The sequence below is a fragment of the Ambystoma mexicanum genome, chromosome 4q, assembly GCF_040938575.1.
Source record: "Ambystoma mexicanum isolate Mex_15411 chromosome 4q, UKY_AmexF1_1, whole genome shotgun sequence".
Lineage (NCBI taxonomy): Eukaryota > Metazoa > Chordata > Amphibia > Caudata > Ambystomatidae > Ambystoma > Ambystoma mexicanum.
This window is the reverse complement of record NC_090928.1, coordinates 303810104-303825666: the sequence shown is the minus strand read 5'-3', so window position 1 is coordinate 303825666 and position 15563 is coordinate 303810104. Positions and strand designations below refer to the sequence as shown.

The 15563-nt window shown below is 43.7% G+C and overlaps 1 protein-coding gene across 1 annotated transcript in view; it reads right to left on the bottom strand.

Annotated features, from left to right (window-relative positions):
• Positions 1 to 15563, bottom strand: part of TULP4 (TUB like protein 4) — a 1536781-nt gene that overhangs the window by 1230215 nt on the left and 291003 nt on the right. Inside the window, exon 2 of the mRNA XM_069607877.1 lies at positions 11912 to 14224. Coding sequence (XP_069463978.1) covers positions 11912 to 12163 — 252 coding nt within the window. The 5' untranslated portion in view covers positions 12164 to 14224. The remainder of the gene's footprint in view (positions 1 to 11911; positions 14225 to 15563) is intronic.

Here is a 15563-nt window from a genome sequence, read left to right as displayed (position 1 = left end):
AAATATAAGCTTAGTAGTGAACAATAGCACGAGGGTATTGTCCTAGGTCAGAATCAGGAGACAGATCAGGAGGCATGTTGTCTGAACTCTTTAATAAAGCCAAGGCCTATCCTGACCCTAAGCCTAACATTCGAATCCCTATTCAAAAAGCAATTAAGTAAAAGGGTGCTTGCCAGGATGCTTTACATAGAAGAAGCCTTCTGTCCAGAATCCTATTATAACCTGAGCTCTATCCTTTTTTTTATTTTGAAAATGTTTTTATTATTTTATAACAACACACCAAACATTACAAATAATTAGGACTCCCATGTTTACGTCTAACCACATAACATTACAGAATACACTCTTCTGTCCTACTCCCTCCCATTAACTCAAGCCCCTGTATCCGTGTCATCAGCCTGTTCCTCTTCAGGCGGGTCTATTGTCTTTATCTATTCCGTGTCATCATCACTGTGATCGGACTGGGAGGGGCCCGCCATTGTAGCCACCAGTTGCCTCCATTCTATTAGGTGTCCCACCTCCTCCTCCCCTCCCCTGCTGACCGCTTCGAACCCAGCAGCCGCTTCCGCCTTTGCCCACTTCATGAGGTCAGCCCACCACAACTCTATCCTAGGCCTATGGGCTGCCTTCCAGCACATTGCAATCCTCCGTTTGGCCAGGATGTAGGCCAGGTCTTTCATCTTGCTTATGTGCCTCCGACTGCGTGGTATAGGAAAGCCCCCAAGCATGCATGTCCAAGCCGACTCCACCTCCAGCGTAATGCCTTTTCCTGCCAAGCGTATCTTCAGTTCTGTCCAAAACCTTCCCACCTCCGGGCAAGCCCAGAACATGTGTAACATCCCAGCTTCCTCCTCCCCGCACCTGGGGCATCTCTTAGTCAACTGGCCACCAAAACTGGCAATCTTACTGTGGTCAGATAGATATGCTCTATGTGTGACATATAGTTGGATCTGCTGGAGCCTCGCGTTCCGGGACACATTCTTATGATACCTTTGGGCTTTATCCCATAGCCCATCCGACATGTGTTCTCCCACCTCTTCTTCCCAAGCTTGCCTCAGTTGGAGCAATTCCTTCCCCACCTTGGACCCCAGTAGCTCATATATGCGGGATACCTCATAACCTGAGCTCTATCCTTACCTCTGCAAAAGAAAACACAAATACACCCCAGACATACTCTGGGCCATTTCCTGAAAAAGAAAAAAGGGAGGCTGGTTTCTGACCTTCACCCCTGTGTCACTTTACCATGGGCCATCTCCAACGTGCACAGATCCAAACATGCACTAAGTGTCCTTTCAGTCTTTTTCCTTCGCAACTTGGGTCTAACAAAGTCTTTCTGCCTTCTACTCTGTGATTCTTTCAGTCTTTCCCCTCAGGTCTTTTCCAATACAGGCATTTATCCTTCTCCCCACAGCGTTGGTTGTCTCAGTCTTGATTCCCCTCTGAGGGTTTGATTCTCCTTCTTTCTCTTTTGCCAGCCTGTGAATTATTGATTGTATCCCCACTCTGGGACTTGCCTCACTCATTCCCCACTATGGGGTTGTTCTCTTCCTCTTTTCCCACTCGGGGACCTCTCGATCATATTCTCACTCTGGGGCTTGTCTTCTAACCCCCACCCCCTCCGTCTAATGACATTTGGGTTTCTCGCCAGTCTTAAAATCTTCCTTGAACTCCCCACCTTTGGGGTCTCCCTGTCTCAGCGTTTTTTGGCGCCTCCCCCACTTTGGGGGCTATTTGTTCTCACCCACCCTTGAGGCTTTCTCTGGATATTCTCCCTGCCTTGGTTTCGCCACCCTCCTCGCAGTTCCCAGGAGCCCCTGCATTTCTGAGTCATCTGTGCGGTGCTCGCCAGAAGGGTAAGCGAGTCCCATCTGACATGGAGCCACTTACGTGACTAATCAACTGGGTTCCGCATCCAATGCGGTTCGTTCTTTTTTCACACTGGCCTTGTGCAGGGCTTGGACGGCTGTTTCCCTGCGTGCCCGTCTCTTGATCTCTGCATGCTCTGGGCCTAGCTCGGCAGGTGCTGCAATCTTTCTGCAGCACCAACTGCCTCTTGGAATACTACACCTGGCATACTGTTCTCTCGTTCGTTCGCTCTCTCTCTCTCTCTCTCGTTCTCTCTCTCTCATTCTCTCTCTCTCTCGTTCGCTCTCTTCTTTTATCTGACACTCCTTGAGGGGGCCGGCCCATCCACTATTCGGCTGTTTGAGGCGCAGCCAGTGGATACTTGAGGTTAGAAACCAAAACAGCCGTTTTAACAGGAAGTTTTAAATGATCATACATCTCAGCTCCCACATAGCCAACAAAAAGGTATTACAAGGGTCGAAGGGAGGATAACCTACAACCATTTCTGGGGATTTCCTACACAGGGTTTCCATTTGCCCTGTCCCCTAGGAGCTGTTAAGCGTAGTGGGCTGACCTTCCTAGTCCCAAAGGGGGTGGCAGACCATTGGGTAGACGGGACGAACTCCTTAGATTTGTCACAGTATTCACATTTAAAACCTCAAATTCGGACCATAAAGAAGAGTATTTACATGACAATGGACCTATGGAAGAGGTTGGAGAAGAAATAGTCTTGCTAATCAACTGGATTTTGCATAAAAATACCTAAGTCTTGACACTCCTCTTGAGAAATAAACTGATCAAATAAATGAGGACATTTTAACATTTTTTATATAAGTAATAATTTAGCATTATTATCGGAGACAGTGAAATTAGAATAGTGACTCTTCTGAGGCAACTTGATAGGCTTTTCATAGAGGGATTGTGCTGCTTTCCGCAAGTCCTGTTTTTTTTTTGTTTTACTCGTGGAGGCGAACCATACTTTAGTTGACAAACACTTGGGCGTTCAGCATGGAATTCTGGCGAATACCACGACTTGGACATTTTATTGCAAAGATTTTTAGACCAGGTCTCAAAATGTGCACGTGCCACTAGCCATTGATAAGTGATGAGTGATGAGTTACTCTTAGCAAGTGAGACATGGTGTGCTGCATGCATGTGAAGGGCTGAGGCGGCAAGAGGCTTTTTATGCCTGGCTAGTTAGTAGCTTGCAACTGGAAATTCTTATTCGGATTTAGAATGAAATGATGCAATGACATCTCAAACCTCTGAGATAGAGGTGTGATACTTTACAGAAATATCACTTATAGATGAAGAAGTCTTCCAAAATGAAATGCACCTTGCACATACCATGGGACAAACTACTAGAAGCGATATACTTCAAGTCTTATTTAAAAACACAATTTGTATCTTCTTAGCTAAGAAACGCAGTAGTCTGGAATTTACAGGCAAATCAAACAACAGTAAGCCTCTTTGTGGAGCCGGACATAGGAAAGCAACTGACCAATCTTTAAATGTGTAGCAGATTGACAACTTTGCATTCAATTTAAAGAGATATGAAACCTTTCCAAAACTAGAAAAGGGTATTTATCACTGCAATCAAGATTAAACACTCCAACAAAAAAAGAGGAGGACTTTAAACATCGAAGGAAGACCAGATTCATCGATGTTTTATGAGCATGTTAAAACGTTGCTATGCACATCTCAATCAAAAGTGATGAAATATCTTCCTATTTACTTCTCCGATTGTGCAGTAAGCAGCATTTCTTCATATTTTGAGGCGACTCGTAGCCTGTAGCCTGAACCTATTTTTTTAACATTGACATCTTCTAGCACTATTGATTCTTTCCTCATTTTGTATTTGCCAGCTTGCAGCTACTATGTTTGAAAAGGATAGTATGCTCTGATTTTCATATTAAGGTAGTGTGTAAAAAGCCATTACTAGTGGCCACGGTATGAGCCAGCAATGAAAGTGGCAGCCGTTAGGATGAGCACATCCTCCACACTTAAACTTAAAACAGTTTAATGATCTTCATAATATAACACAGCACATAAAAATAAAGTAATGTGGCTGCGTGCTCCTATGAAGATCAGCGACACTGCTACCATTTCCCAAAAGCAGCTTTTCGCCCACCCCCAAAAACAAGTACGCGCTGTATAAAATACACGGTGCAAGATTATATGACATCTACGTGAAATCACTGAGACTGAAGCCACAACGGTGCACATTTGCAAAAGGTGTGTGCATTAAAAAGGTCTCCTCCAATGTTTCATAGTTCTAATGAGGCGGTATGCCCTGAGGTGGCGGGCCCACCCTGTAGGTAAGGTAACGGCCCGCCGCCCAAGTTAAGGTCCCTTAACGAAGGTGGTGAGCCGTTAGCTACAGGTGGTGCCAGCCACTGAGTGGAATATCGCCATTAGCACGGGTGCTAATGCTTTTTTTTTGTTGGTAAAAATAAAGAAAAACGTACTTTTATCTCGCCGCCCGTCTCTGCACAATGACGTCGGCCAAGAAGTCCGTTTTCAGCGTTCATCAACATTGAAGAGGGGACTGCCTGGCTGAATGCACTTTGCGGTGACGGGCATCGAGATAAAGATAAGTTTTACTTTCATTAAAAAAAATAAAAACATTAGCACCCGTGTAGGGATCTACAGAGGTGCTAATGGGTAGGTGGAGCGGGGAGCTGGGAAGGGAAGCGCCCCACACCAATGAAAGTGCTTGGAGCGCGGGCACCCAGGGTGCTAATGCATTTCAAAGCAAACTGTTTTAATGGAAGGATTTCATATAACCTAAAAAGATTCCTGCAGTATTTGTCCTACAGTTCTCTCAAAAGACTTCATAGTAGTATCTATGAGACCTAAAACCTCCTACCTTACATGCATGTATATGGTCTTCATGTATGCTGGTAGTGCAAGGCATCGGTAGGATGTGGGCTGTAGCAATTTAGCAGGGTGGCTAGACAGAACCTTAAAATCGGCATCGCGTACCAACCATGGAGTAGGGGAGGGGGTTCCCCCTGTATTAGGCTCGACAGTGCAGAAAACATTTTGGCACATTCTGGGACTTTTTACCCAGCTGCCACTCGTCAGCAGGCCCTGCTGCTGGTCAAGGTGTCTCACCCACACATCCCACCTTTGTCTTGGGCGCCAATATTTTCACACTTGCCTTTGTTTCTAGTGACTGGTTGAAGCCACACATACTCCCCACACAGCATTTTGGGTCACTGTTGAAAGGACCTGCTCACCTTCATAGCTGCAGGACGAAATGCAAATGGTAAACAGTCTCCTCAAAATTACTTCTATTAAACACTTCTTTTGTTATCAGCAGTGACTTTTGTATGCATGAACTTAGGCAATTGACACTCGATGGGACACTTCCAACTGACACTTTACATGCAAAAATGTTTGCTTTTTAAGTGGATAGTCAAATGTTCCTAACATCATGCAAGGTGAGAGTTTGCAACAAATACCCTCTATATCCAAGTGACCTGTTGGTGTCCTAAAGTGACAAAAATATAGTATTGGTGTAAACATCATTTTAGGCTTACATCATGTTGCAATTTTGGACTTCTAGTGTTCCATTCAGGTAGTGAAAATATAGCCATAATAATGTTCTTTTGGCTTAAAGGGTTTCGATAAGGGCTTCCACCTTTTCAGGTTGCTTTACTATGTGTACTTTGCAAGTAAACACGACAGTATTATTACAATACCGATAAATAGCGGATACAGACAGCTTGTACTACAACTGTTGGTATTCACACTTATATGTGCACTAAAAAACAGACAACACTGTGCAAATTCTGTAAACTATTTAATGTTTAGTATCGATCACAGCCGACACGTGTCTGAGAAAGTGGAGACTGAATGTGCACTACATTAATACAATAAGAAACATCTCCAGGTCGTTCAGGTGCATCCATTATTCGGACATATTTATCGCGAGAGTTTGAAGGTAAATAATCTAGGCCTCCTATGGAATGCAATCGTTTTTTGCAAGTTACAATTTTAAAAAAGTAATGTTGCTGCTCTCTCCTGAACACTGAACAAAAGTTGATTTTGCATTAGTACATTCTCGTTAGGACTCTGCTGATGCACTGTATATGCCAGACAAACTTCTCTCTCAATTGGCAAACTTGAGAAGGTTTAAAATGCAGCTAACAGGCTTATCTGCAGTCAATGCAATAAAAACCACACACACAAGGCAGACATTCTCTGAACTGGCACATGGTGGGGAAAAAAAACAAGTTTAACTGGCCTGTATAGCCTATAAATATTTAAACAACCTGGCGTCTTGGTGTTGGAGTGACATAATTAATTGTTGCTCAACCTCCATCATTCAGGAGAGACATGAGAGACTATTGAAAAGCAACCTAACCCTCCCCTGGCCTTTATAGGCTAGTGTACAACCTCTCTCCATATTTTACCTCTGACACTACTGGGAAGAGGAGGGATTAACACTAAAACCTAATTTCACCACTCTAGTAGTGGGACGAAGAAGATGCCTGTAGTGTACTTTAAAGGTCAGGCATGTCCCTTTAATTATAATCAGGCAAGCCCAATTGAGAGTCCACACCTGCAACCGGTCAAGGGGCTGCAGGGGTATAAAGCGAGACCAAAGAAGCAGCAGGGGGGGGGGCAACAGGGAGGCCTGTGGGGGAGTGACCAGCAGGGGGGCCTTCTCGTGAGGAGGCAGCTGTGGCGGGACCCGAGAGGAAGCCAGGACACCGGCTGAAGTCCCAGAGGACCTGTGGAGCCCAGGGCACGCTGGGCTGTTAAGCTACCACAGATGTGGGAGCCTCTGTGTTGAAGAGAGAGCAGCTGGAGTTGCGAGCAAGGAAGAAAAAAAAAGGACAGCGTCTGCGTCAGTGCTGAGATAGCGGAGCCGCCAGCGTGTTGGAGGACAGCATTCAGAGTGCAAGCGGGGCTCGCAGAGGCCAGCCCGCCAACCTGAGAGGCAGAAAGGAAGAAGCGAAGCCACTGGAGAGAAACGCCAAGGACCGGTGAGTGTCGGGGGACATCACTCAACACTGAAGCACTCCTAAAGGGCTACGCACAGGCAATTAAGTTCCGTATGAGCTAAATTGAATCCAGAAATGAATGAAAACTTGAAACAAAGCTAATTGATTAGTGAACTGAATGAAAACTTGAAACCAAGCTAAATAAAGCTTTTATTGAATACGAAACTGAATAAAACCTCATGGACAAAGCTAATGGCGGATGAAAGCCAAAAGGGAAAGTGCCCATTTTGAAAGCAACTTACAGAAAAAAGCGCAAGTGTGAAAGAATGCAACAGAAAGATGGGGCATAAAAAAAGACCAATTGCAAAGGGAACTTTATGAATGAATACAGTGTGGAAAGGCCAAAGACTGGCAAGAAGTGTGTGGCACGTTTTGGCAAAGCCAGGAGGCTAACCAGGAGAAGCCAGGAGAGTGTGAAACTGTGTCTAGAGCCAAGAGGCCGATAAAGAGAAGCTAAGTGAATATGTATCTGTACGCAGGGAGAAGTACAAAAGAACATGTGGATGCTGGAGATCTTAGGGTTCCTAGTTCTGCGACCTGTGATGGGTGAACCGTGTGGTCTGATAACTGCGCCTAGACCAGTGAGTCCCAAGTTGTGAAAGACATTGTGAAATATACCAAGACGCACTGTGAGTGAACGGGTAGGTTGAACCAGAAGGAGAGGAAAGTGGATCTAGATTTGTGTTGAACTTTGAAAGACTAAAACAAATATCACTTGCTACTTTGAAAGCTTGGGGAAGTGAACCATGAGATTTGATGAACTGCAAATGCTGTCTTGAGGATAGAGCCTCAAGACCCTTTTTCTTTTGATCTGTGTTGCCTGGAACTTGGGGAAGGTCATTCCAAGACTTTTGTGGAACTTTCTTAAACTTGGGGAAGTGGAGCTGAAAAGGAAGCTTAGAGCTGGAAGAAGCTCAGAACTTTGTGTTGATCACCATTTCTTTTATTGTTGACATCCCTACACATTATTTAGCGTTAATTGGAAGGGCAAGGATAGGTTTTGGACACAGACCTTTAAGTTAAACTCTGAGTGAAATCCCACCGTAGCATAGGGCAAGTTAGGCCTTCTACCATCCTGACATTTGATTTAATAAACCATTTTTGGTTTGAACTTTGAATCTATTGTCTGTCTTGCTTCATGATGCCTTCCCAGTACGAAGGAAGGAGTGTAGGAAGATAGGGTATAACAAACCTATGTTGTGACCGGCACAATTTCTAAGTAGGCTGCTGAGATGGGCCCTCTGAGCTGCATTTAATCACTTTTGATGCACTCTGGGGTTCCCGCACACCCCACTACAAACAAAGCAGTCCATTACGAATTGGCGGGCACAGATTTGCAAATGGTTAACATTTGGTTCAACCACTGTCACATTATTTTAAAGCTTGTATTGTAATCAGTGCTGGTCATTGGGCTGGCTCTCGCCAGATCTGAGATCCCACACCAGATGTGAAGCCGGATCTCGGGATCCGGTCAGAGTCAGCCACCCAAACCCATGCTCTCCAGTTGGGTTTCGAGGGGAAAAAAAAGAAAAAACCCTCCCGCAATGGCATGGCGTAGGGGGGCCGAGCAGCTCATTGCCGCACGAGCGCTCTTCTGGTTCCGCGCCCCTACATGTACACAACAGCAGGACACTGGAACAGGCCTTCTTAAGGAAGGCTGACATGCACTATCACTACGAGTTTTTCATGCAGGCACCACAGCCACGCAGACTACACAGCCTAGGTGGGCCCGGCAGATCAAACATGCCCTGTGCGAGGACAGTGCACACAGAGTAGATTACTCTTTGTGCTCAGTTCTCTCACAGGGCATTGCTTTTAATGCAAAATTCAGGGTTCCTATGCCTTTATTTTAAAATGAAACTGCTTCAGACCGGTTTCATTTTAAAATAATGCAGGATGAAGTTGAAACTTGCACTTTCAGTGCACTGCACTGAACGTTTCCCTAAACAGCAGGCACGTGTGTTTTGAGGTTTGTATTGTGCGTGGGTAAGGGGTGAGGGGGAGGCGGTGGGGTTGTGGGGAGTGGTGCAGGCCAGTAAGGGAACATAGTTCCACTACTTATTTCCGTACACTTTGACCAGCTGGGTGGTTTTACGTTCTGCCAATACTAATTTTAGCCAGGCAGTAAAAAAAGAGAAAAAAAATAAAGCTTTTGTAATTGCAGGCATTGTTGTATTCCGGCCTTATGATTGTCTCCAGTTCACTCCTTAGCACTGGCTCCACTCGAGTTAGTAGGAACAGGGCACTTTGCTTACCAGTGCAGGGAAGCAATTGCCAACAGCGGGCCTCCTTGTGTTTGTCCCCAGTGATCCTTCGCTCAGCCCCTTAGGATGGTCCAGGGGCATGGCAAACTTTCCCCATGCAACGTTGTCTGTCTGGTCCATACACCACCCTGGGTTGTCAACTCCCTAACCGTGGCCTCTACTTTTTTGCCTGGCACCAATTTTTCCAATAGCCCGGGACATGGCATCAGTGGGTCAAGGTAGGTGGTGCCTATGGCTAGCCTTCACATAGGTATAGTGGCAGGACCTTTCCATTTTTTTTAGTAGAAAGGGTTTGCGAGGCTCAGTGTGGCTCTGTCCTTAATCCTGACTGCAAGCCCTACCCCAGTGCTTGTTGCTTGCCTTCACACCTCATCAGATGATGGGACCACAAGCGGGTTTCAAGTGGTAATGATATCATATTTTGGGTGCACCCGCGCCATGGAAGTGGTTTAAAGTGGACATGATATATATGGCTTGCAAAAGAAGCAGCATGAAAGAAATTGCGCTGTATTAAACTATTTTGGACATTACCTTTGATCGGAGGTCACCTGCCAGCTCTGCCCCCTCTAAACCCCGCCTCGTCAGACACTGCCCACCCCCAAAACGCCACCCCCATCCCGGGCCTTGTGGGATCCCACACCAGATTTTTTCCATTTCCACCACTGATTGTAATAGTGTACCAATTTATATAGTATGTTTGAATGAATCGATTAACTTGTGTATTTGTATAGTTTGTTTTAATGTATAGGGATTATAACCTGAATCCAAAAAAAGCATTTAGATAAAAAGTAATTCCGCAGAAATGGAGTACACATGTACCTACATGAAATTTGCCTGGCCATAATCAACGAGAAAAAAAAGAAGAAAAAATAAAAAGGGAGGTTTGTACACCACGCACTTTTTGTCAGCAGCTCAGAGCACATTATGGCATGCAGAGGGTTTCATTAAACAAAGATGTACCCTATTTCATTAATTCAGCTCATCTTTGTATTCAGACAGTAAAAGCAGCGCCACTGCAAAAATTAATAGAAAACAAAAGACAACAGCGACATCCTCATCAGTACACAGAAATCCTTTATATCGGAATACTTTACCCTTTAACCAAGCGAAAGGATTCTTTACAGAGGGATACACGTTAATACAGCGGTAGATACAGATTTATCAAATGTTAGCAGCCAAATAAACAACCATAAACCTAACAAAGCAACAGAATAAACAAAATCAACATTTTCTCCAAGGTAGTTGGAAAAAATAATTAAAAGGAGTATCACACTGCAATTATAGTAAAATAGGCAACTTACATCAATTTCAATCTGAACCCAACATTCATCTCAAATGGCTCCTACTTCCTCAAGCAAGCACTCTCACATTCCCATTTGGACCCCAAAGTATGATATCTATGCATCTTGCAACTGCCATCAATACTTCTAAGTAAATCTCCTGTTAGCAGATACAAAATTATTGGCCCGACTCATCTAATGAGAGAATATTATTCTATAAAAAAAAAATGTTCTTACCTTGTGTTTTCCAGCTGGTTACAGCATTTCAAAATCCATCATTGCACATACCTGGCAAAGGGATTCACATGACCCATAGAGGCATGTTCAAATATGGTCCAGTGCTTCAGAAAACCCTAGTCTTAGCCCATTTTGATGTCACGGAGGACAACTGCACTATAGAAGTTTGAAAGAATGAATTACTATAATCAATCTTTCAATTGCAATGGTATGAAAGGGGGGAGGGGCGGCATGCCAAAATCCTCCACCAGCTGTGAAGCACAGTAGTACTGAAGCATGTTGTGGACACATAACCCTTCTGAAAAACCCCCGTAATTGGCTTACTCATATGGAATATTCAGGGAATTGAGGTGTCAAGGTCCTATACTACTCCAGTAGTGAAGACTCTTTGTAAAAAAGAAACATAATGGAAATGTGAATTAAGCACTTTGTATACATATTTATTAACCTTTTGAGTGATTACTCCCCCACCCCATTCCTTGGAAGGGACCAGAATGGAAAGACAAAAAAACAAAAAACAAAAATAAATGTTGTCCTGTGAGCTCCAGCACTTAAAATATGTTCATAAGGCAAAATGAGACCACTTTTGTAAGGCATGTATATACAACAACCAGGTGGGTTCAAAAAGGGTCTCACCTCAATCAAGAAGAGACTAAGTGTTCCCGAATATTTTATATCCCATCACATTTGTAGAAAATATGGACGTAAACAATTGCTCACTATGCTAGGTCACCTGAAGGCTTTTCTTCTCCCTTTAAAGGCCAGGTGCAGGGAACCACCTACCCGACTTTTCTGGTTGGGGACAAACAGACTGCCGTCATTTGATAACTAGAGCAAATTGCCTTATCATAGCCATTAAATAGTTCCCCAAAAGGGAGGAATCTATTCGACAGAACACATCACATGGCCTGATGGTTTAGGACAAGGGTCTGCAGACTGGTTCTGGACTATGACCTCCATGTTCCATCATCAATGGCTACGCTGGCAAGGATGGATGAGAGTCGCAGTTCAAAATGAATGGAGACAAAGGACGCTGAACCCTGGTTTGGGTGCTGTAAATAGAGCAGCGAGCAGTAACATGGTTGACAACCAATGCAGAAACATTTGTGCAGTTAGTGTACAAAGAATTCCAAGTCATCCTTCAGGCTAGCAACTTTTTAAGAAACAATGTACAAAACTAACATATGCCTTTAAAGCCACAACGTTGATCCTATGGAAAATATCGTCACTTCAGCACAGACAAGAAGTTAACGTCACAAGGCCTACTTACCTCACTGTTGTGGCCCCTCAGGTTAAAGTTGGTCCTCTGGGGGGTGTTCCGGTCTCTTTTGCAGTGGCTGGAGGTGAAGGTTACCCCAACTACCCCTCTTCCATTCCCCGTAGCAAGCCATCCTTCCTCGTAATACCGCCTCCTGCAGACTGGCTTTTCTTTTTCACTTTTTGGAACTCTGCCTTTCCAGGAGAGGCAGAGAATGTTTGAATCACTGCAAAGTACTGGCCCGTGTTCGACTGCTGCATGCATGCTTTCAAATCAACTTTTCCTGCCCTCACGTTCTGTTTGGGTTTTAGCACTTTGTTACATTTGGGTGCTGCCGTTTGGAGAAATGGTCGAGGGTACAAAAACAAAGTCAAAGTGATAAAATTACAAGGACTTTAGACGAAATCAGAGGAGATTGCCTTCATCCAGCAAGTGCATAGTGAAAAAAACCTCTATAAAAGAAGGTGGCGCTTTGTTAAGAAACAAAGAGTGCATTAAAAACTTCAAGTTTCGCATCTATATTTCTTCTTTTGAGGTGTCATGAGTGAGTGAGCAGTATCACATTGGAGTATTTCCATCATCCTCATATGTGCTGCCTTAATGACACACCCTGCATTGCCTTCCCTTTTTTCCCGAAGTGCAGAATGGAGGTTGCAAATCTGCTAAGGTAGGCCTTCAAAGCAAGGGCTTCAAGTAATGAAAGGCTTTTAATTGCAGTCCTTCAGTCTGTCATCTTCCAACTGATGCAGAATTTTAACAGCAGGGGTCTACCAATAGTCCACGTTTCATCCACTTGTGTCACTGGCATTCTGTAATCCAGCAGGTGAAGACTGAATAGGGAATAATAGGGCAGGGCAAAGAGAATGCGAAGACAGGGTGCAAAGTCAAAGACTCTTCCAAAAAAAAAAAACAATCGTCTGCTAGCCTACCTGGATAAGCACCCACACATCAGGCCCAGATTTTTGTTCTAATCGCTCTGTCATGCACAGGGCACGAAGATTACCTGGCCGGCTACTTTTGCAATATACAGCCTTCAAATTGCACTTTGTAGTGTTACTTGGTTTGCTTTTTAATGGCATGCAACAATTCCCCTAGAATTTCAGTGCATAAAAAGATTATCAGTTCAGCCCCAAGCTATTTGAGGCAAGTTCTGCAGGTGTGTCAAGCTCTATCTTTACTTGAGCTTTCTACACTTTGCCATGCATCCCCCCTTCTGCAAATATACCAAATCATAACCCATCATGCTGCTTTAGATAAAGTACAGCTGCATATATACCAGGTATTTGCCAGGTAATGCATAAGTCATCAGGCAATATTTTGATGATGAAATGATGAAAAAAAGAGGGTCAGGGGGTGTGGTTAAGAGGGGTCTATTTTGCTGGGTTTAACACTCTCTCAAAACATATGAAATCTCTATAATTAACCATTGATTGTGTTCCCAATTTCTCCCAGATTTTATCACATAATCTTCCTTATAATGATTTAGTCACATAGCCCTTTTTAATCTTAATTAACGCAATTCAAGAGATCAACTCTCGGTCTTTATTAAACAATAACATATGCCAGAGCAACAAAGTGCATGAACAAATGTTTCCACCACCCCCCAAAAATGTTTAAAAGTCTTGAACTAGTGGCATGTCCACAACAATAGGAGGAACAAAAAGCAGCTTTTACTCAACTTCATGACCTCAACGATCTGGACAAAAAGGAAGAAAATAGTTCTGTGCTCAGACAGGTCTCCCCATCTCTGAAAGTGCAGTCTTCCGGCTAATTACCAGACAATTATGACAAAATATTGTTTTGACTCCAGTGTTAATTGGTCCTCACATCGCAATTGATGACTCCCAGACAAAAGAGAGCCCATGGCTACCAATAATGCCTCTTCCTCAAACAACTAGTCTTGGCATGTGCCACCTAACAATGTTCACGTCTTTTCTTTTTTTCACAATGGCTCAACTCTTAGCTGGTCAGCTGCTTCGGCACAGATCAATCCCAGCCAGGCACCTTTTCCTGCTCTTGAAAACTTTCTTCACCCATAAAAAACCCACACACCACAGGCGTCAGTACCAGGTGCCCCGTGTGCGTGTGATCCCTGTATCGTCAGCTTCCATGGTATTCTTGAAATAATGGTCATCCACTGTCACAACGTTGAACATGTTCAAGTAAGATTGCCTGTGAATTTGTATACAAGGAACTACCAGCACTGAAGAGTTAAGTCAATGTCCACTGTAGGTGGGTTACTTGGAACTTTGATTTACCGTTGCAGGAGTTAACCGAGTCCGGTCATAATGGGTTGCAGCATCTCCAGCACAAACTATCCAAATTCTGTGAAAAGAAAATCAATAAAAAAAAAATTGAGTATACATTCTATCTTGCAATGTATACAAAACATGCAATTTAGTCAACAGATCAAAAATTCCCAACCTAAGCGTCATAATGCTATCTAAGATGACCATGCAGATAGTAAACCATGGTACACTGTTTCATGCGTCCTGTACTTAGAAATGGCAACACTGATCACACAAAATGTCCTGCTCGGCATCTCCCTTGTTACATTTTCAAAGCACACTCTGCATGCATTAGCAATTGGTAAATGCCCTTCACATTTGTTCTAGTTTCTTTCTTTCAAGCACCATTTCTCTTTCTCATTAATTATTAAATAATAGTAATAATGCAAAAAAGGACAATGCAAACAAGTAGGCCTAAGCAAATATTCATCATCTTTTCTAGACTTTTCTACTGCTCTACTCTTTTCTTTGGACTCCTCTCACCTCTCAAATCGGTCTACCACTCTTGCTATTCTCTCCCTCTGCCTTCTCTCACCTCATGACTCCATCTCTTCTTATCTCACCTCTCTAGGTTGGCTCCCATTCCCCTCCCTGCTCAAATTCAACGTCCTCTGCCTAGTCTTCAAATCCCTCTATGGTCTTGCCCCCCCCTACCTATCCTCCCTCCTCACTTTCTATACTCCAAGTTCTCTCCGATCTGCTGATCTCTTCCTACTCTCTCCTCCTCCGTACTCTCCCTCCCACCCTGTGCCCCTTCCCGCTTCCGCTCTTTCCAACTGCTCGCTCCTTTCCACTGGAACCGCCTCCCCTTTCTATCCGCTCCATTCCCTCCTACCCTACCTTCCGCACCTCTCTAAAAATCTTATCTCTTCCATTCACCTCCCTAAACCTTCCACCCTACTCCCTCCTACCCTACTTCCAGCATCTGTAATTCTTATTTCTTCCATTCTTCTCCCTTTCACCGTTTGCTTCCTCTCTTACTTTTGCATTTACCACTACTCATACCTCTTATTCCCTCACACCTTGATCCCTTTTTACTCTCACCAATCCTCATCTATAATGTAAATTGTTTCTTGTACTGTTTTCTGGTTTGATTCAATTTGTTATCTAATGCTTGTTGTATCTTGCCTGTTCCTCTTGTAAAGCGTTTTGGATTAAAACGCTATATAAATAAAATACAAATATTGTGTATTAAAATGATCACCAAAATTCAATTTGGTCATCAAAATAATGTTTTCAAAATGAACAAACTACAATCTGGGTATTGGCCAATTCAACAGAACAATGAAGAAATTGGTAAGAGCTCTCTGAGGAAAATAATAACCCAATCATTGTTCGCTTCACATATGTCCTTCAAGCGTGGGTGGAGAGGCGTT